Genomic DNA, 20,562 nt, shown 5'->3' on the forward strand with positions numbered 1-20,562 from the left:
AAAACTTATAACATCAATGCATATTTATCAAAATCGAAGTTTGTTAATTTTCAAGTTTTTTAATTAAAAAAATCAAAAATTACCAAACTCAAAGGTGTACTTAATTATTTAAAAAAAATCAAATCTTGAACATGAAAAAACAACTCAAACTTACTTAAACTACTTACTTTAAAAAAAAGTTTTTTAAAAACTCAAAAAACCATGAATTAAAAAAAAAAAGCCTTAATTTTCTAGGGCAACTCCCATTGTCTGCTATATGAAATTGCCAGCATTTCGATGCTGCATTAGTACATTGGAGTTTTTCAAGTGTTTTTCTCTTTAAAAAAATCTTGATTCTAGTTCTGATACTCTAATTCAAGTTCGGAAGTTTTAGAAATTATCAAATTTGAACATTGATAGTCTTGTAAATTACCTGTAGGAACTTCAACTCCAGGTTCTAAAATAATAATGAGAACATACATTGAATATATAAATGATATACATTATAGGTGACTTAAAAAATCTATAAACTATAAACTATTAAATATGGGTAAATTAAAAAGAATTTAAAAAGCGGGTATTTTATGCACATTATTCCATGGTTACATAATTAAGATTATTTGACCATCTTTGAAAACCTTGCTTGAAAACATGTTCTTTAAACTAAAATTTGATGTTGTGACATTGTGGATCTTATACACAATCTGGAGTGTGACATTAGAGCCAATTTTGAACTCCACATTTTCCTATGAGATGATCATGACAATCATGGAGGAGAGAGGGAAGGGGAACAGAATACATAGGAAATAGTATGCTCACAATCAATAAACAGTAACCTAACCTAAAATGAAAAGATATATGTGCCCACAGCTGGTAGTATAGCTAGCAAAGGGACATTGATTATAATAACACTAATAATTATGACAATATCGCTGTTAAACTGAGTTAAAATCTTGATTTTACAGAGATTTTGATTCAAATACATTGTGTTAATTTATAAGGGGACTTCAGTATAATAACTTTCCAATAAATTAGATTTGCAAAAGAACAAATAAAATATTTATAGTTGTATTTGATGTTAATTAAATTTTTAATTATTGTATATGTTACTTACATATGGGTAATTTTCACAACCAACAAATGGTTTAACTAAGTCTATATCTACTGTTTAACCCAGTCTACATATGTACTCACTTTTTTCATATGGCACTGGTGCGGTTGACTCTTCTGTTTCTATGATCCAGTCTGAAAAATACAGCAATATAAATGTCATTTTTTTTTCATTACAAAGATTTTGAAATATATGATAAATGTGAAACATATACACTTAGGAGATTCAGAGATCAGATTTTATACCATATATTTTCTAAATTGAATTTCTGTCAACATTTTTGATGGTTTGATTGGGGTTTAAAACCTCTGTGAGAAAAAACATTTCAAAGGGACCCTTGAAAGAAGATTTTAATCTCTATAACAATGATCCCAACCAGTAGCTTGCGAGCAACATGTTGCTTTCCATCTCATAGGATGTTGCTCCCAGTGGCCTCAAACCAGGTGCTTGTTTTTGAATTTCTGGGCTGAAGGCAAGCTTTAGATGAAAAAAACAGGGTGTACTGCCAACAAGAGCCTCCTGTAGGCTATCAGTCCACATAGAGGTTACCAATAGCCAATCATAGTGCATATTTGGCACCTACATTAACATTATGCATGCTTTTGTTGCTCTCCAAATTTGGCCAAACATTCAAATTTGGCTTATGGGTACAATAGGTTGGGTACCCCTTCGGTGAGAACTACACTTAAGGGTAGATATATAAATGGCAAACGATTACTGAAAAGATCCAGAGCTCACTTATTTATTTCTTGTGATCATTTGTTTTAGCTTGCTGTTAAATGGGATTACATTTTCTAAAAGTTTCTTTTTACTTCCCAAGAGTGAGTTTTAGGTTGCTTTTTATGTCCAGTGTGTGCCAATTGTATCAATATCTCCAACTCTGTCTATGGCTGTGTCAGGTATTTCTGGGATTCGAGCCGGGGACCTTTGGGTTTCTGGCTCGATACCTTAACCATTTGGCCAGGTGAGCAGCCTGTAGGGTTGCTCGCTATGTGTAACCTGGCCTCTGCAGTCCCAGCCCAGCTGCCGCCTGATTGGCCTCTCCAGCCCCAGCTCAGCTGCAGCCTGTTTGGCATCTACAGCCCCAACCCAGCTGCTGCCTAGTTTAATCAGTCAATCAGGGCTGACTCTTCCCTATTTAAGGGCAGCTCTTAGACCACTCCTTGCTAGAGCATTGTATGGTTTTCCTAGTACTGCGGCAGCGCCCCTAACTAGGTAGTTCTAGCTCTTGCCCCTTTTCCCTTGTTATTCCGCCTTGCCTTGTCTGCCTGTCCTTGTCTTGCTTTACCTTATCTTGTACCTTCCCAGCCTTGACCTTGTTGCGACCCTGCCTTGTACCTTGTACCCCTCCTCTTGCTATCTTGCTCCAGTCCTCCTCTTGCTATCTTGCTCCAGTCCTCCTCTTGCTCCAGTCCTCCTCTTGCTATCTTGCTCCAGTCCTCCTCTTGCTATCTTGCTCCAGTCCTCCTCTTGCTATCTTGCTCCAGTCCTCTCTTGCTATCCACTCTAATCTCCTTCTGCTCCTGTCTTGCTATCCGCTCCAGTCTCCCTCTGCACTCTATCCCCAGTTTGATCTGATCTATGCCCGCACCGTCCTGTCCCATCCAGTCTGTTCCAGTTCCACTCCTGTCCCGTCCAGTCTGTTCCTGTTAAGTCGTCGCCCTCTTCTTCCTGCCTAGTCCAGTCCTGACCTTCGCCCTCTCTGTCCTGTTCTGCACCTGATCCAGACTGACTCTTCGCCCTCATCAACCTGTTCCTGCTTTCCCTTCAAGTGTTCCCTAGGCACATACAGCTCCTGCCTCAAGGACTCACCCTTTCCCTTCAGTCTCTACAGCGCCCCCTACCTAATCTTTGACAGGCTGTACACAAAACCTATGGGTATATGTACCATACTTTCTTTAACATAGTAACATAGTAAATTAGATTGATAAAAGACACACGTCCATCAAGTTCAACCTTCCCGACTCCAAGATGCAATCGGGCCAGTCCCTGGTTAAACTTGTACTATGAGCTATGTTTTATAACCCTGTATTCTCTCCTTGCTTTAATATATGATATTCCTATAATCCTGCTAAGAAGCAAGGAGTGTGAATCCAGAACCATTGCTAATTTTATTAAACTAATTTTGCGCAAATAAGAATGTGACATATTCACTTACCATCTGAATCTGGAAGTGGGGCTACAGGCTCTATAAAAAAGATTCAAAGAGTAATTATAATGTTTGATAAGGGGAAAATTGTTAAAATGAATGTGAAGTAGAAATAATATACTCACTTCCTTCGTATTCCATCACTCCAAATGGCATAACCACTCTAATAAGCCATTTTCCTTAAAATAATAAAGAAATCAATGACCATTACATTGCCACTGAAACAGTCACTATTAATTAAGCATATTAGGAATTGGTTGTGTAATAAATGTATAATGTGTATATAAAAATGTTTATAGCACTACTAGCATATGCAGTGCTGTACAATTTTACAATATAAAAAAGTACACACAGAGAGGACAAGCTTTTGCAATAAAAAATACTAATATAAAGAGGTTAGGTGTCATGTGGTAAGAGACAAAGTAGGAGGGGGGTCCCTGCCCTGTAGCGCTTATAATCTAAGTAGTGGATAACATACAGGTGAAACAGGATGGCAAAAGTGGGCTTTGGCTTTTAAGTTATTTCCCAAATAATAGATATCTTACTTTATTAATTCATAAACTGTATCAAGGTATGATTATTACCTTTAGTTCCAGGAATTGGTGCTACAGGCCCTATAAACAAAAAAGTTAACAACATTTAAACCAATAACAGTACAATACAATATCTACACTACTTTAATTTGTCCCACTACACAATGGAGCATCTTGGTAGGGATTACTTCTATATATATTTACAATTAACTTCTTTATATACATCTAAGGGCAAAAATGAATGTCCTAATTGCCAGTTATTTCTAGATCTGTCCAATTTACAGCTATTTACCCCCCTAAAAAATTAATACATTGGCCACTCATACCTTAAAAAATTATATGGACACCTATATAGAAAATCAATATCTATATAGTTACAGTTTAATATCACACTGTAATAGAAAGGTGAAAATAATAAATTATCATTCAGAGCTATTTGTGTTAAAGGGAGTGTAAAATTAAATCTATGAACACCATGAATTGTATATGTTATTTTATTCAAATAAATAAATAAATAGCACAACATTATTGAATTGGTGTAATAAAGAAAAGATGATGGATAAGTTTAGTTGTAAGATCTGGCTAGTATTTTGTAGCTCGCCTTTTCTATATGCTCACTAATATGTCTAATGAGGTGGTATTACAAAAACAGGTATATACTTACTCCCTTTAAACTTTGTTGGTTCACCAGGACGTCCCAATGCAATAATCCAGTCTAGAATATTTTTTTTAAAGTGTTATTTCTTTGCTAAAATATAGTAGTCATCAAATGTAGTGTACTTTTTAGTGAACTCACTTTATTAAGATATTCTGACATAGACAGTATACAAAAGTATATTTGTTTATACCTACATAAATTCTATAAAAACAATTTAAATATTTTTTAGCTTCTCCCAGCAGGGTTTCTAAATACAATGTAAAAAATACATACAAAAAAAATAATACCTAAAAATATACCTAAAAGATACACCATCAAAAAAATGTTTTCAGTGGACACATTGTTCCAGTTTATAATACCATCTTAGATAGCAGGGGAATATATACATTACCTGTAGTAGCTGGAGCGCCAGGTGCTGTAAAATAATAATATTATTTATATTTATCAAAAAATGCAGATATAAATAAATACAGATAAAATCTGTCGGGTGCAATTAAAATTAAACACCAAAAAATGGCAACAAAATAGTAATATTAATAAGGATTTTTTAATTAAAGGGTTTCTAACATTATGATTTTTTTCATTTCCTAGAATGTAAATTATAGAATAATTTAAAGAATATCTAAAGTTAAAACCACTAATTGAACTGATGTAAGTTGTAGAACAGGTAGACTATTTCACTGTTTTGTTTTAGGTAGAAGCTGAGTTATCCCTCTTCTCCCTTTATGATTTTGCTAAAGGGAAGCGTATGAAATTTTATATTTCATAGACTAATATATTTTTTCAAACAACTTAGAAGACAAGTATAATAGGGCTGCCCATTAGCACATGTCTGAGAGGGAAAGTTAACTCTTTCACCTTCTTTTTCTCTGCAGACTGCCCCTCACTTGAATGCAACAGGGGGTTCTGAGATAAAAGATTGACCATTCCAAATCAAAAAAATGTTCTTTATTTTCCTAATTCATGTAATAAACCTCTTTAGACAACTATTAAATTGTTTTAATTTTTGCATAGTTATGCAAAAAAAAAACATACATCACAAATAATCTTTAAAGCAACTTTATGTTTATTTTGTGCATACTGGAAAAAACTCCCAAAGTCATGAAACTCATGGGAAAAAAAATACATTTTCCACTTTCCAAATTTCTCAAGATACAATACTCATTGTATGGCATCTGGACAGGTTTTAACTGGCACGGTTACACATTTACTTTCTAACACTTATTTCTTTATTAAATTTCTTAATCAAATTCAATATCACAATTAGCTGTGACTTTTGATGAACCAAGACCATAGAGATAAGCATAAGATATACTTACTCTCTTTATATTCCACTGGATTAGTTGGCTCTTCTGTTTCTACGATCCATTCTCCTAGACACATTAAGAATATTAAGCATTAAGTTCTGTACTAAACACAAGTATTTCTTATAATATAAATAGCGCTGTATAAAATGTGCAAAGAGATATAGTTATATATGTTTGTGATGGCATTATGCTGTTGTTCCTGGCAATATTTCGTTCAGTTTGGACTAGGGTAAGGGGGCTAACTTCAACACTTTACAACAACACATTTCCCTTTTATCACGCTGTTTCTCATTATTAATCCTTCTTGCACTTTTATTTCCTTCTGACATATTTTTTTCACTTTTCCTCCATTTCTTATCTCTATTTTGTATACAATAAACATGGCCTTTATATAGTTACAGAAATTTAAATAATTTTGTAAACTTTTGCCAAATGTGGTTTCCTGTTTCCATCTCTTTTTGTCATTTCTATTATGAATAGTGATTACCTATTTTAATAAATATAAATTTTTAGTCACTCGTGTTAAATAGTAAGTAGAATATTTAAATTACCTTCAGTTCCAGGAAATGGAGAAAGGGGTCCTACAAAATAGACAGAAAGTAAATGGTGAGATAAATTTATCTTGTTAGTTAATCCCTTCGGCACTAGCAGACATGACAGTTAATTAGAATAGCAAATGTTTTATGAAGTGTTAGAACAGATCTTTGTTTTCAAATAACAAAATTAAAAAAAACCTTCTGTATGGCAATCTGCTATGCCATTTCTTGCATTCAATTGCGTAAAATGTATAGAAATGTTGTTGTTTTTCTATTATCCTTTTCATGCAATTATTTATTTTTACCCGCTGGGCTTATTGTAAAGACCTCCATGGTTTTCTGCAATGTGGTTTCTCTAAGCATGCTTTATGTACTGTATCACAACATACAACATACACCAATCAATTTTTCCTGAGGTCTTCTTTGTGCATCGAGGCAAATGTCATTGTTCTCAATGAATAATTTACTGACCTCGTCAGAAGTGCTTTATTTAAGTCTGGTTCACTAGACCTATTCGCCCCCACAAACGCACTGTGCATGTATGTGATGTCACTTCTTGTCATGTGTGACATTACTGCTGCCCAAATTCACTACTAAGCTCCAGCTATAGTACCTTTCACCCCCCCTGAAAAAAATGTATGATAAAGGCACCTGAGGGCCTCACTCCCAAAACCGCTGCCCTAGGCGAAGGCCCATGGATGCCTATATATAGATACAGCCTTGCTGGTCAGCTCCAAAAACATTTATGATATCTCACTGTGCATATACAGTAATGTTTACTGTAATTGGATTTTTATTTTGGAAATCCTGTTACTTTTTATCTGAGACAGAATTATGTGAAATTTCAGATAAAATGTATGTATTAGAAATTTTTTGTACCTGTGCATTTCTTTTTTTTTTCTAAATAAACTATTGAATTATGCCTAAATCCTCTTATATACAATACAATTTTAGACTTCTACTTTGGGAAACACAGGCCTAACAAATCTTTGTTTTAGAATGCATTTTTCTTTATTTGGATGGCTGCTTACAATGCACAACCCGGGGCCCAAAATGAGGACTAGATTTGAGAGGATGTGTTGGAAGTGAGAATGACAGATAAATGAAGAAATTAGAAATGCTGAAGTGATGCACCTAAAATATATTATGTAAATCAAAGACATATAAATGTCTTTGATTTACATTTGATTGCTATGTTGGGTCCACATGTTATTTTAGTACAAGAATGGGATCTGTTATCTGGAAACCCATTATCCAGAAAGCTCAGAATTACAGAAAAGCCATCCCCCATAGACTCCATTTTATCCAAATAATCCACATTTTTAAAAATGTATTTTATTTTTCTCTGAAATAATAAAACAGTTCCTTGTGCTTGATACCAACTAAGATATAATTAATCCTTATTGGAAGCAAAACCAGCCTATTGAGTTTATTTAATGTTTAAATGATTTTCTGGTAGACTTAATTAATTAAGAACCCAAACGGAAATATCCCTTATCCAGAAAACCCTAGGTCCCAAGCATTCTGGATAACAGGTTCAATACCTGTATTAAATAATGTTTAACACTTACTTCCTTCAAACAGCCTCTTTCCTGTTGGTAGGTCCACTTCAATGATCCATATTCCTTAAATTAAAATAATTAAAAAAAAACTTTTTTTTAATGTCTGTAAATGGTTAAACATTCTCCATTATAAAGCAGTGCTTGCATTAGTATAGTACAGTATTGTGATGTCATACATGCTACAATGCTGTATATAATTGTCATGGGAATATTCTTGAATGGCAAATAACTAACACTTGAACAGTGTTAAATATTTAATTATATTATCTTTAAATATTAAACATTTTTAAACATATTGCCACTTTTTATAGATAGAGGTTACGTTTAATTTTTCCTCCAACTTGTCTGTACATCATTATTATCTTATTTAAAGACTGGGGAGGTCAAAGCTTTTCTTGTGAAACCAATCATAGAGCTCAAATTCAAGTTTTTTCACTTGTTTTCCCAAAAATAAAAAAATTTAAATTTTCAATTGCTAGCTTATTTATGTTAAAGAAATCAGAAACTTGAAGGCTTGCTTTATTAAATCCAGACAAAAATCATCAATCACACTAAAATCATCAAAATCTTTCCGTATTTAAACTCAAATTTTAGAATATCTTGATTTACGACATTACATTTCCCACGTTCTTCTACAGAAGCTTGACAGTTTTTATATTTACAGACTTTTGTATGACTATTTTTTTCAAGAAAAACTTGAATCATGGTAAAAAAAACCTCAGCATTGCACATGATCGAGGACCTAAGATTATAATGGATGATGAACAATCTTTGTAAGGGAAGAGTGGCTATTTTTAAGGGATAACATCCGTCATCAAACCATGATGAAACCCTTTTACCATAATGCTTTCCAGTGCTTGCCACATTACATAAGCTTGTTTTTCTCAAAGTAGTATGCTGTTTTTGTATTTACATCTAAATCTTAAAGCTTCAGCGAAAATTGTGCATACCTTTTCTTCCAAAGATTGGAGCTTTTGGTCCTTGTGAAAAAAAGGAAATACCAGAGATGAAATGAGATATACCGGTCACAGTGCCATACAAACAAAGCATAAAGGGTTATTGCATTTTTCTACACAATTCAGCCATTTTAAAAACTTTTTTCTGTAGTTGTTTTCCTTGGTGTTGCTCGTGACTGTAGTTAATGTCCCTTTAGGGAGTTGTTTTGAAGTATCTCCAGACATACTATACAACAACTGACAATGAATATATGATCCTATCTTGCTTAAAAGGAAGGTTCACCATAAAACTAACATTAATGGGGCTATTTACTAAAATTCAAATTAATCTCGTTTTTTAATTAAAACAAAGTTGACCAAATTCTCTTCCACAAATTTAACTCATTTATCAATAGTTTTTCTTGAAAAAGTCGGAATAAAAAATTTGGTATTGCTCTGATGGACTTATGTCTGAACCAATGTGAAATTCAGTGAACAGTTAATCACCCTTAGGGGGTTATTTACTAAAACTCGAATTAATATAGTTTTTCTATTAAAACAAAGTCAACATAACTCCTATCCAAGAATTGAACTAATTTATCAATAATTTTTCTTGAAAAAGTCACAGCGGAAAAAAATCACGACAAATTAGTGCATCAATTCAAATTGTCTGATGGATGCGCCTAAAACTTGATTTTATTGAATTGTCGATGCAAAAACTCGACTTTTCTGGATTATCACATGAAAACCCTGATTCTTTAATTAAAAGAAGTCAGACCAAACTAGAATCCATGATTTGACCTTTTTTATTATTTAAGCAGGAATTAATCGGTTCGGGGGGAAAATCTTACTAAAAATCATGTACTTTTTTTGGGCTTTTTCCCAAATTGTACAATTTTTTCAGTGTTTTTCCAATAAAAAAGGCCGAAATGATTGGATAAACCCAGCACAGGCCACGATAACTTCCAATTAGTATATTTTTGGGTTTTTTGCATTTGAACTAAATTACCCCCTTAATAGCTGTTGTTAATACTACCCTTTTTATTTTACTTTTATATAAATTTAAAGTACTTGCTTACAGTATATTGCCCAATTTTTGATATTAAACATTTTGAGTTTACTTACTTCCTCTAAACTTGGTTTTTTGACCTGGACGGAAAGCTTCAATGATCCAGCCTTATGGAAACAACAGGCTATATTGTTAATTTTACTAGTACACTGATTTAAGTATAACAATAAAGTTAATGCTTATCAGTTATACAGTATGTATTTATTGATCTACAAATTTTAAATTCCAATTAACTACTGGCTGGAAAGCCTTGTGTGAAAATTGATAATCAAAAGGTTGGCCATCTATGATTGCATTTTTATTCTTTTTTTTATTAATGTTTTATCTCTGTCATCACTCGAAAATTTCTACTTCTGAAAAATGTGCTGTATTAAGTATTATTATTTATTATTATTACAATCTCTATGTATGAAACATTTGCAATGAACAAGGATCAGTATACAGTATGGGGGCACACACCATGCTAACTAGAAAATAAAACCAGACAGTGGTGCTAATTTATAAATGTGGGTGCTAAATTGCTCCAGGGTAGTTACCCATAGCAAAAAATCCTTTCATTTTCTAATGTATAGTAGCCTGCTCATAAATCCTAAATATATGTGATTTTTTGTAGGTTGCAGTTTTCTGTAAAGGAATATATAAAGGAGAATTCTTAAATTACTTTACCTCCAGAAACAAAAGGTTCAGGTTCTAAATATAAAAACAACACACGCTAAATTAATTTTCTAATTTATAGAGATGTCATTTTGTGTTGACATTAAACCAATGTATGACAAATGTAGTTTTTAATGGTATATTAAAATTTAGAGCAGGGATCCCCAACCTTTTGAAGCCGTGAGCAACATTCAGAAGTAAAAGGAGTTGGGGAGCAACACTAGCATGAAAAATGTTCTTGGGGTACCAAATAAGGGCCGTGATTGACCATTTAGTAGCCCCTATGTGGATTGTCAGCCTACATTGAGACTCTGTTTGGCAGTGCACCTGGTTTTTATACAACCAAAACTTGCCTCCAAGCCCGGAATACAAAAATAAGCTCCTGGTTTAAGGCCACTGAGAGCAACATACAAGGGGTTGGAGAGCAACATGTTGCTCACGAGCTACTGGTTGGGGACCACTGATTTAGAGAATGTACTAACGTTCTTCATATGGCACTGGTTCAGTTGGCTCTTCAGTTTCTATGATCCATTCTAGACATAAAAAGCAATGTATTACAATTTTAATTTACAGATTGAGTGTGGTCCTTAAAGAGCTACAAACTTTGCTCCCATTCCTCCCACAAATACATTTACTTGAATCAAATTAATCAGCTTATCAAATAATTTTCCATACTGTTTTTTGTAGTGTTAAAGGAAACCAGAGATCAAACATGGGGTAGTACAGGTTGCCAAAATCATGGTATTAAATGACAGCAATTGAAAACATTGCATCAACATTTTACCATCAAGCTTCATTGTGCATGGCCTGTCTGAAAGAATCAAGAGCTTGGCTGTGAATCTTTTTTTTTCATAAAATTTCAGTTTGATGTTTTTTAATACCAATCACCTTGTTTATAATTCATTTGTGAATTTTTTTTGTACACTTACGTTATGTTTTACTTACCAGTTGTCCCTGGTATTGAAAATATGGGTCCTAAAAAATAGATCGTATTTGGTTAAATAAAATTATTGCCCTTATAACATCTAATTATTTTGCACTAAAATAATTACACTATAAAAGTTTTTGCTTTTAATTTTTGAATCTGTACTGCTTTGTTCTGCTGACTTTCAAACCAAATATTGTTATAAAGTGCAGCTAGGGTTACCACCCAGTCAGTAATTCACTGGTCTAGCCAGTATGCTTAGGGTTCCCTTTGTTATGTTGTAATACCTAATACCTGCTGCCTTATAACTCAGGCTTTTATTCTTCTCCTGCTAGGGGTAGTTTGATATTTTTGAGAATTAAGAGCAGCTGGCTCAAAATGCCAGTCTTACTATGGCCAACTGCTTATGTCACACATGACATTGATATTTAGGCTTGGAGTAGGTCTGATGGTATTGCCAATGTGTCGGAGAAGCAAATTAGAAGCCACATGTGATTAAAAAGTTTTGACAGAAGGTGCGGTTCAGTTGAAGAACTATGAGTAAAAAAGAAATTTAGGTCAAAGTTGTAAACATGTGTAAAGAAGAAATATACCATAAATGCGGAGGAGTGAGACTGGTATTTATGCACTTCCTCCTCCACAATATCTTTGTGTATCAATAATGGATTTGATGCATATGGTTAGCCACAGTCCCTTTCTGCCCACTTGGTGAAGTCTGTGGAGGGCCCTGGAGGCCAGGTTCCCCAGTGTTACTCTAGGTTCCCCAAATCTGACACTGTGATTGCTATGAATTGCTACAGTTTATTTAATGATTGGCAGTTTTCTGCACTCTAACAAGTAACTACTAATAGAATTTACAAAGTTGGTAATTTAGTAATCATAAATTGCTAAATCTGTATATTGGAACATGCATTTTCTTAGCTTGAACTGTTTTGGTTTTGTTTTTTATCAAAAATATCACTGACCAACTTTATTACAATTAAAAAATGTGAAAAAACTTTTTCATGTGATATTGTCTGGTCCAAAGTGCAATCACACCAGGCACATGACATGTAGGTTTTTGGAGAATTCATAAATTACTATTAAGGTTCTATACTGTATAGGTGTAAAGTGGAATACTAAAATAGAAAATTGTGCCAAATTTCTTTGAACAAATCAAAATTAAATTTTCATCAAAATATATAAAAATCCTTTAGAAAGTGGCTTTTGGGCAACATTTTTAAATATATAAAATAGAAACAAATAGCAGGATGTATTTTAATCATACATACTGTATCATTCTGCACTAAATGGCTTATGAGATTTCTAAAGTATACTCACTCCCTACATATTTCCTTGGTCCTGTTGGAAGTGTCACTTCTATGATCCAGAATCCTAAACATAACAAAAATAGGCACTTGTGTTTGTTCATAATCCATATATAGTATTCATTTGTAAATAGACAGACAGATTTATAAAATATCAAATAGGGAATTATCCAGAGATCAAATTAACTAAATCAATCTGATCAAATTTATATTTAACACTTTTAGACTGACAGAAGAACAACTGGAATAAGTTTGTATAGTCCATAGCCGAAGTAGGTTAAACATTTTAAATGTGTTTTTTGATTAACACTTTATGGGGCCCATTCATTAAACCTCAATTTTTTTTGGTCTAGGGTTTTTAGGGGGAAAAGATTTTTAGAGATTTATTATACCCCAAAGTTTCTAAAAATCCTAATCAGAAAATACGACATCTCAAACCTGTTGAGATCATGTAGAAGTCAATGGCAGATGTCCCTGAAGTTGTTTCTTGACATCATAATCTGCACTGTATAACCCAAAACATTTGGGGGACAATCAAGTTTTTGCAGCGAATACTCAATAAAGTTGAGTTTTTGAAGTGTCAATCGTACAATACGAATTGACACTGAATTTTGTCATCACATTTCGTTGTTCAGATTTTTTTCATGAAAAGTTATTGATGAATGAGTTAAAATTGTGGAAGGGTATTTGGTCTGATTAGTTTTCATAAAAAATGCAATTAACTTGCGTTTTAGTAAATAAGCCCCTAAGTGTTAAAATGTGTGGAAAGATAAAATTCATTATTTTAATTAATATATTCCAACATGTTATGGATCCATCAATGCATCCATGCAAATTATTGCTAACTCTGCCCCTATAAATTTTATGTGCTATATGCTGTAAGAAATTCTTCTGAAAGAATAGCATAGCAAACCATTGTTATAATATATATATATATATATATATATATATATATATATATATATATATATATATATATATATATATAGTATTTTTTTTCTCAATGATAAGCTGAATTTTTGAAATTGTGAAATTACCTTTTCTTCCGGGTATTTCAGATATAGGTTCTGTAGAAAATAAGTTACATACAGTAAGCAATTATAGCAAATTAAATAAAACAAATATAAATGTTATCACAATAGGAACATAATTGATTGAAATAGTTTGGGCTTTAACAATTGATAGATATATCATTATTTTATTAAGCATATCAAACTCACTCCCTCTAAATCTTGTTGGTTGACCTGGCCGCCTCTCTATGATCCACTCTCCTAAGGCAAAAGGATTTAGTTAAAACAGAAAATCAATATTTGGAATTATTTTATAAACAGTTTTCAAAAAGGAAATTGTGGACATTCAAGAATTTATATTACTATTATGAGGATTATTTAACATCATTTAAAAAATTACCACTCCAGGCTCTAGCGCAGTGGTGCATTAGCTGTCCTAGATATTCTTGGAACTAGGGTTGAATGGCACTGATATTATTTTATATCTGTACCCATTTCATGAACTACATGAGCCCTGATAAAAGGCAGGGCCTTTAACTGATTGGATTAAACTGAACACTTTTGACCATTTTTTAATTAAAAAAAACTTAAATGGTATTAAATCAGTAATTTACATCTATAAATGACCTTAAAGCTTTGCAGTCTTAAGCCACTTAAAGTACATAAAAGGAGTAATAAACATATACTAAATGATTACATGTCTAGAACACAACATTACCAAGGAACTTCTGTATAGAAAAGACTCTTTAATACATACACACCACATGATTCCTAGATGTACTTTTATAAGAAGTAGGTTTTATTCTAGGATTAGTATTCCCATTACAAGAATCCACAGCAATCAGTTACAAAAAAATAAAATCATTACCTGGAGCAACAACAGCGGGACCTGTAAAAACAAGATAGCATAAAACATATTAGGACAGCATGGACTAGGATTGAACATTAAATGCAAAATATATCATTACCTGCTATTTTTTTTACCTAGCAGTAATGATTTTAGGCTGATTAATTTACATAGTTGCCAGAAGCTACCAATCAGCAGCTAGTTTTGTTCAAAATACCACAAATTAGAAAATAAAAGTAAAGATTTTCTTGGCTGCTAAGGGAAACTGCAGTCATACTTAACTAGTTGTTTTTTGAGCTGGAGCAAATAAATTGATCAAAATAAAATCCCCACTATCATTTTGAAACAGGAATTAATGATTTAGATGAGTTCTTCTGAGAATTAGATAAGATGCAACATTAGGGGACAGATTGATCACAATTTGAGTTTAGATCTTAAAGGGATACTGTCATGGGAAAAATTTTTTTTTCAAAATAAATCAGTTAATAGTGCTGCTCCAGCAGAATTCTGCACTGAAATCCATTTCTCAAAAGAGCAAACAGATTTTTTTATATTCAATTTTGAAATCTGACATGGGGCTAGACATATTGTCAATTTCCCAGCTGCCCCAATTCACGTGACTTGTGCTCTGATAAACTTCAATCACTCTTTACTGCTGTACTGCAAGTTGGAGTGATATCACCCCCTCCCTCCCCCCCAGCAGCCAAACAAAAGAACAATGGGAAGGTAACGAGATAACAGCTCCCTAACACAAGATAACAGCTGCCTGGTAGATCTAAGATCTAACAGCACTCAATAGTAAAAACCCATGTCTCACTGAGACACATTCAGTTACATTGAGAAGGAAAAACAGCAGCCTGCCAGAAAGCAGTTCTCTCCTAAAGTGCAGGCACAAGTCACATGACCAGGGGCAGCTGGGAAATTGACAAAATGTCTAGCCCCATGTCAGATTTCAAAATTGAATATGAAAAAATCTGTTTGCTCTTTTGAGAAATGGATTTCAGTGCAATATTCTGATGGAGTATCACTATTAACTGATGCGTTTTGAAAAAAAACATGTTTTCCAATGACAGGATCCCTTTAATATATAAAAACTCACCCGTGTTCTATTCATTCCTATGGTATTTTTAGAACTGTATAACAAATGGTGAGTTCTAACTTTCACCCATTGGTAAATACAATTCTAAAAATCCCATAGGAATGAATAAAATATGAGTTTTTGGGGGTTATTTATCAAAGGTCAAGTTTGTGAGTTTTGTGAGGTTTTTATTACCTGGAATAAACTCACAACACAAATGTGTGTCAAATGTAAAAACCTTGAATGAATGCAAGTAGGGGGAAAAACTCGAATACTCAAATTGATCGAGCTATCAGCGGAAAAAACCTTGAAAAGCTCAAACTCAAATCTCTTGAATTAATCGAGTTTTAGAGCGCAAACCACCCAGAAAAACCCAAAAATCATGAAGGCTAAAAACATCTTCGAATGGTTCAAGTGGACCTCTGCCATTGACTTCTACATGACCTCAATGGGTTTTAGCTGGAGTATTTACGGATTCGTTTTTTTGCAGCTTCAAGGCATAATAAATCTCGAAAATTTTTAGTTTTTATCTCTTAAAATTATAGTTTTTACCGAAAATACATTAAAAAACTATTTTTTTCTGGGAAAACATAATTAGACCTTTAATAAATGACCCCCCATATGTATTAAGCTTTAAACTCACATTTTGATATATCTGCCCCTAATAGTCTGCTATTTTTCAGGCATCAACAAGTAAAGAACCACTGAAACATAAAGCTCAGGAAAGGACAGCATAAACACATGGTTATCTAAATATAAATAAAGAAATACATATATATATATATATATATATATATATTTTTTTTTTATTATTTTTTTTTTTACTGATATTTCAGATTATAGACTCATAATTTTGTCATTTTTAATTTATGAATACATAAATAATTAGGGTTGCCACCCATCAGGTCAGACAGCCCGGTTTTCCAAATTAGATTTATGAGGCGCCTAGTGATGCCACATCATCACCCAGCCCTGCAATGTCATCACTCAGACCCTCGACATAATCACCCTGCCCTGCGATGTCATGGTCACCATATCCCCTGTGATGTCAGCTTCCACCCTCCCATACAGAAAGAGGAATGATGAAAGGCAGCAAACTTTGATGTAATATAATAGTCAGTTGAAGAGATTACAAAAGTAAACACAAATTTACCACGTATGCAGGGAGCCACTGATCCATAGGCAGTACTTGGAGAATATCCAATGCTCAAGAGACCAAATGGGGTTGTAGGATGTTGGATTTTATGGGAACTGAAGCCACTACCATAGTTCAGCTCTCCCCAGGAGTACTCTAATCCAGGGAATGCTTTCCATTCTATGTTTTCCATAGAATTTCCATCTGTAGTAAATTCTCCTTGAGAAGATGTTTTGCAAATAATTATAGCCAGATTGACTTTGAATTTATCTTGGGCAATAACTTCATATTCCAAACCAAATGATTCAGTGGAAGGAATGTTGGTAAGGAATGTGCCGAATTTTGACTTTCCTGATATCCCTCCAGTTCCAAAATAAAATACCTGAATGTTATTATTGGCATTTAGAGATAAAGGAGATACTTGTGATGTCTCAAATTGAATCACTTCTCCGGCACCAACATTTTTCTTTTCACGGTTTGGCCCCGACTGGTAATCAATCACAGTGTCCTGGTAAGTCCCGACAAATACAATATCGGTTTTAGACTGGAAAGACATGCCAGGGATGAAAAAGGTCCTTCCCCAATTGGTAACTGGTAACAATTGTTCATAGACATGATCACATTCTCCATTTTTCGCAGAACATGTGTGACCACTTAGGACAGCTATAGGAGACTGAGAAGTTATTTTGGTACCTGAGAGGTCATCAGTACTTTGAAACTGCACTGCTTGGAATGGATTGAGGTGTATTGTTAGCCTGGAACCTCTTGGATAATCTCTGTCTTGGAAGTGTATAGCTCCATTCAGGTCTATATTAATGGTCGTGGGTGTTCCTAAAGACACCAGAGCAAACTCCTTCAAAGAAGTAGCAGGACCCCATGGAGGGGTTATGATATAATATTCATTTCCTAGACGATGGAGTGGGTAAATCAGAGCAGTATCAATACTGGCATACTTGGAGTTCCGAGAGATCACTGTAACATCTTTATTTGCCTTAATCACTACTACATTTGGGAATGCTTTGGAACCTTGCATTTCCATTTTAGCTGAGATAGGCACTGTTACTGTTTCTCCTTTTTTTAACCTTAGCTCTTTCCTGAAATCAGAGTTGCTAATGGTGACAGAAACTGAGGTAGATGCATATTTGGAGGTAACAAAAAGCTCAAGTTTTGACTTCTCATCAGGTTTGTGGTTCTGCAAGAACACTGTGGCAAAGTCTTTACCATGGGAAGTAACATCAGATGGGCCTGTAAAGCAACACAGCCAAAATAATTTATTCATATAAAAACACCTTTTTCATAGCAGTAGGTTTAGCAAGGTCTAGTTCAAGGTTAAATAGTAAGTAAATACTACCACCAATTCCACCCTCACTCATAATTGTCCCTTAACATGCTGTCACATGACTATCACATGCACAGCTACCACACGTTTGAGATCCCTTTGCCTTTTACAAACCAGTTATTAAAATTGTACCTGATGGAACATACAGGTATGTGACATGCCATGTTTAGCCTTAGCCCTGCTGCCCAAGATTGTACCCCACTAAATCTGATTAAAACAAAATTCATACAAAAGAAAAAGAATGGTATGATTGCAATTGAAACCTACTGATAGAAAGCTTATCATCTGAGTAATTTTAATTGAGGCATCAGAGTGAAAAAAAGAAACATCCATTAAGTTTACGTACCCCATTCAAATTGTATTTCAGCTGGTTGCTCTGCTTCTAAACATAACCATAAAAACATAAATTAGTTTCTCCTTTTGACACTAGAGATTGGTGTAAAGGCTAGACAAATAGAATGTTCTCATATTTAGGGGTTATTTATTAAAGGGTAGTTTCACTAAAAAACTAGAATTTTTCAAGCTTTATTATGCCATGAAGCTGCTAAACGCCAGAATCCGAAAATACTCAAGCTAAAACCTGTTGAGTTCAGGTAAAATTCAATGGCAGAGGTCCCTTTAACCATTTGAATATTTTTTTTTGCCTTCGTGATTTTAGTTTTTTTTACAGTGTTTGCTTGATAAATTCGAGGTATTCTATGTTTTTTAGCATATAAAATCAAAAACAAAATTGGAGGTATTTGAATTTTTCCCCAATTGCATTCAATCAAGTTTTTTCCATTTGGGTGTTTCATAAATAAGCAAACATTGGAGTGAGTTTATTCAAGGTAGAAAAAAAACTCACACACTCGACTTTTGAAAAATTAATTATTCATTACAAATCAGTGTATATTAATAAAAGTATATGTGATGTTCAGTAGTGATGGGCGAATTTCTCCCGTTTCGCTTCCCCGAAAAATTCACGAAAAAATCGTGCAATTTGAACAGTTTCACTAAAAAAAAATCGAGCAATTTGAAAAAATTTTGAAAATCTGAAATTCACGCTGGTGAGATTCACAAAAAATTTGCTGCCGGCAAAAGGCAGAAATTCGCAGCAAATTCGTGCCATGCAAATTTTTTCACCCATCATGAATGTTCAGCTTAGAACTTGCATAGGACTTGCTAAGAACTGGCTGCATAAAGCAGAATATATTATTCTGAGAGAGTAACCACTTGGTCTTCTTTTATATTTTTCTCTTTTATGTGTGTTTGAATTGGTTGCCTTTCTCTAACTTTCACTTGTTTATCAATGGTTGAAATTTAGAGTTCACCATTTGATAAATACACATCTAAAAATTCCATAGGAATGACCAGAGTGGAGGAATTTTACTGTGGTGAATTTCACACTTTGGTAAATGAATTTTTTTTTTCAAAATTGCCAGAGAAAACTTGGAATTGTCTCTAACAACTTTATTTATTTATTTTCTCAGTTTATTAAAACATTTGACATTTCAGCCTCAATTAAAATGTATGGGACAATGTGAATCTCGGTGGTGTGCAAATGCCACTGTTCGGTCGAGTTTTTTCATAAATAATCTAGTGCTCAAAAAAATGTAAAAATGTGCTTGCATTTTGTCATGGATTTCATTAAATATGCCCCTAAGAGGCAGATTGGTAAAATATTGTTTGATTGTTAATAAAAAAAATCCCAGTTGTTAGGTCTAATTTCTTACCATTTCCAATGTATCATTTGGATTTTTCATTGGCATGACCATTTTATCTCTTTTTGAATGTAAATTGACAGAATTTAGAGCAAGTTTTTGGTCAATAGGACATGGTGGTTCATAATAGGTTTAACGCATCCTAGTTTTGCTTTTTAAAATCCATTGATACATAGACTGGTTCATTAAAATTCATTACAACCTATTTAGGACAGCTTCAATGTTGGAATGTTGATATAAAGAGCTAATTAGCTGTTGACTCTATCTTTTTGAAAGCCTGTCCAACCAATATCTGTGCTACAGTCCATTTCAGGGAGCAAAACTACACCGCACAGCTCCTCACCATGCTACACGTTTAACTTGTCCCTTACCCAAAAGGGTTATGGGATATTTATTTCCTTCTAGTGTAGCTGGATCATGTGATCGCTTCTGAGGAAGTGGCGAGATGCCATGAAATGCGCAAAGCATATGATGCACGGTTCAATGGTGTTATGTACTGGATTTGTTTAAAGATGGACTATTAAAGGTGAAATGTTATCAATTATTTTGCCTTCTCCGTGTTCTTTGATATTTCTACCAATATCTGTGACCCACATTAGTGGTATACAGAGTATACAAAAACCTGACCCTACCCACCATTATCTAATCCAAACCTGCCAGTCATGTCACAGAGGAGGTGGGGCCTGCCATTGACATGGAGGGCTCACCAGAAAATGACAGCAAAGTTG

The 20,562-nt window shown here is 33.8% G+C and overlaps 1 protein-coding gene across 13 annotated transcripts in view; it reads right to left on the minus strand.

The window, feature by feature from the left end:
- The window catches only part of LOC108696888, a 369,929-nt gene that overhangs the window by 280,736 nt on the left and 68,631 nt on the right, over positions 1 to 20,562 (minus strand). For 12 of the 13 annotated variants that reach the window (XM_041569828.1, XM_041569827.1, XM_041569829.1 and 9 more), the window contains 21 exons: positions 18,481 to 18,516; positions 16,814 to 18,040; positions 14,604 to 14,624; positions 13,946 to 13,996; positions 13,763 to 13,792; positions 12,739 to 12,792; positions 11,439 to 11,468; positions 10,976 to 11,026; positions 10,506 to 10,529; positions 9,896 to 9,946; positions 8,786 to 8,815; positions 7,845 to 7,898; positions 6,289 to 6,318; positions 5,750 to 5,803; positions 4,822 to 4,845; positions 4,437 to 4,487; positions 3,824 to 3,853; positions 3,365 to 3,418; positions 3,249 to 3,278; positions 1,174 to 1,224; positions 413 to 436 (listed from right to left, as the gene is read on the minus strand). In XM_041569828.1, coding sequence (XP_041425762.1) covers positions 413 to 436; positions 1,174 to 1,224; positions 3,249 to 3,278; positions 3,365 to 3,418; positions 3,824 to 3,853; positions 4,437 to 4,487; positions 4,822 to 4,845; positions 5,750 to 5,803; positions 6,289 to 6,318; positions 7,845 to 7,898; positions 8,786 to 8,815; positions 9,896 to 9,946; positions 10,506 to 10,529; positions 10,976 to 11,026; positions 11,439 to 11,468; positions 12,739 to 12,792; positions 13,763 to 13,792; positions 13,946 to 13,996; positions 14,604 to 14,624; positions 16,814 to 18,040; positions 18,481 to 18,516 — 2,007 coding nt within the window. The remainder of the gene's footprint in view (positions 1 to 412; positions 437 to 1,173; positions 1,225 to 3,248; positions 3,279 to 3,364; positions 3,419 to 3,823; positions 3,854 to 4,436; positions 4,488 to 4,821; positions 4,846 to 5,749; positions 5,804 to 6,288; positions 6,319 to 7,844; positions 7,899 to 8,785; positions 8,816 to 9,895; positions 9,947 to 10,505; positions 10,530 to 10,975; positions 11,027 to 11,438; positions 11,469 to 12,738; positions 12,793 to 13,762; positions 13,793 to 13,945; positions 13,997 to 14,603; positions 14,625 to 16,813; positions 18,041 to 18,480; positions 18,517 to 20,562) is intronic. The other variant, XM_041569830.1, reaches the window with a different exon arrangement.

This window comes from Xenopus laevis, chromosome 7L, assembly GCF_017654675.1.
Source record: "Xenopus laevis strain J_2021 chromosome 7L, Xenopus_laevis_v10.1, whole genome shotgun sequence".
NCBI lineage: Eukaryota > Metazoa > Chordata > Amphibia > Anura > Pipidae > Xenopus > Xenopus laevis.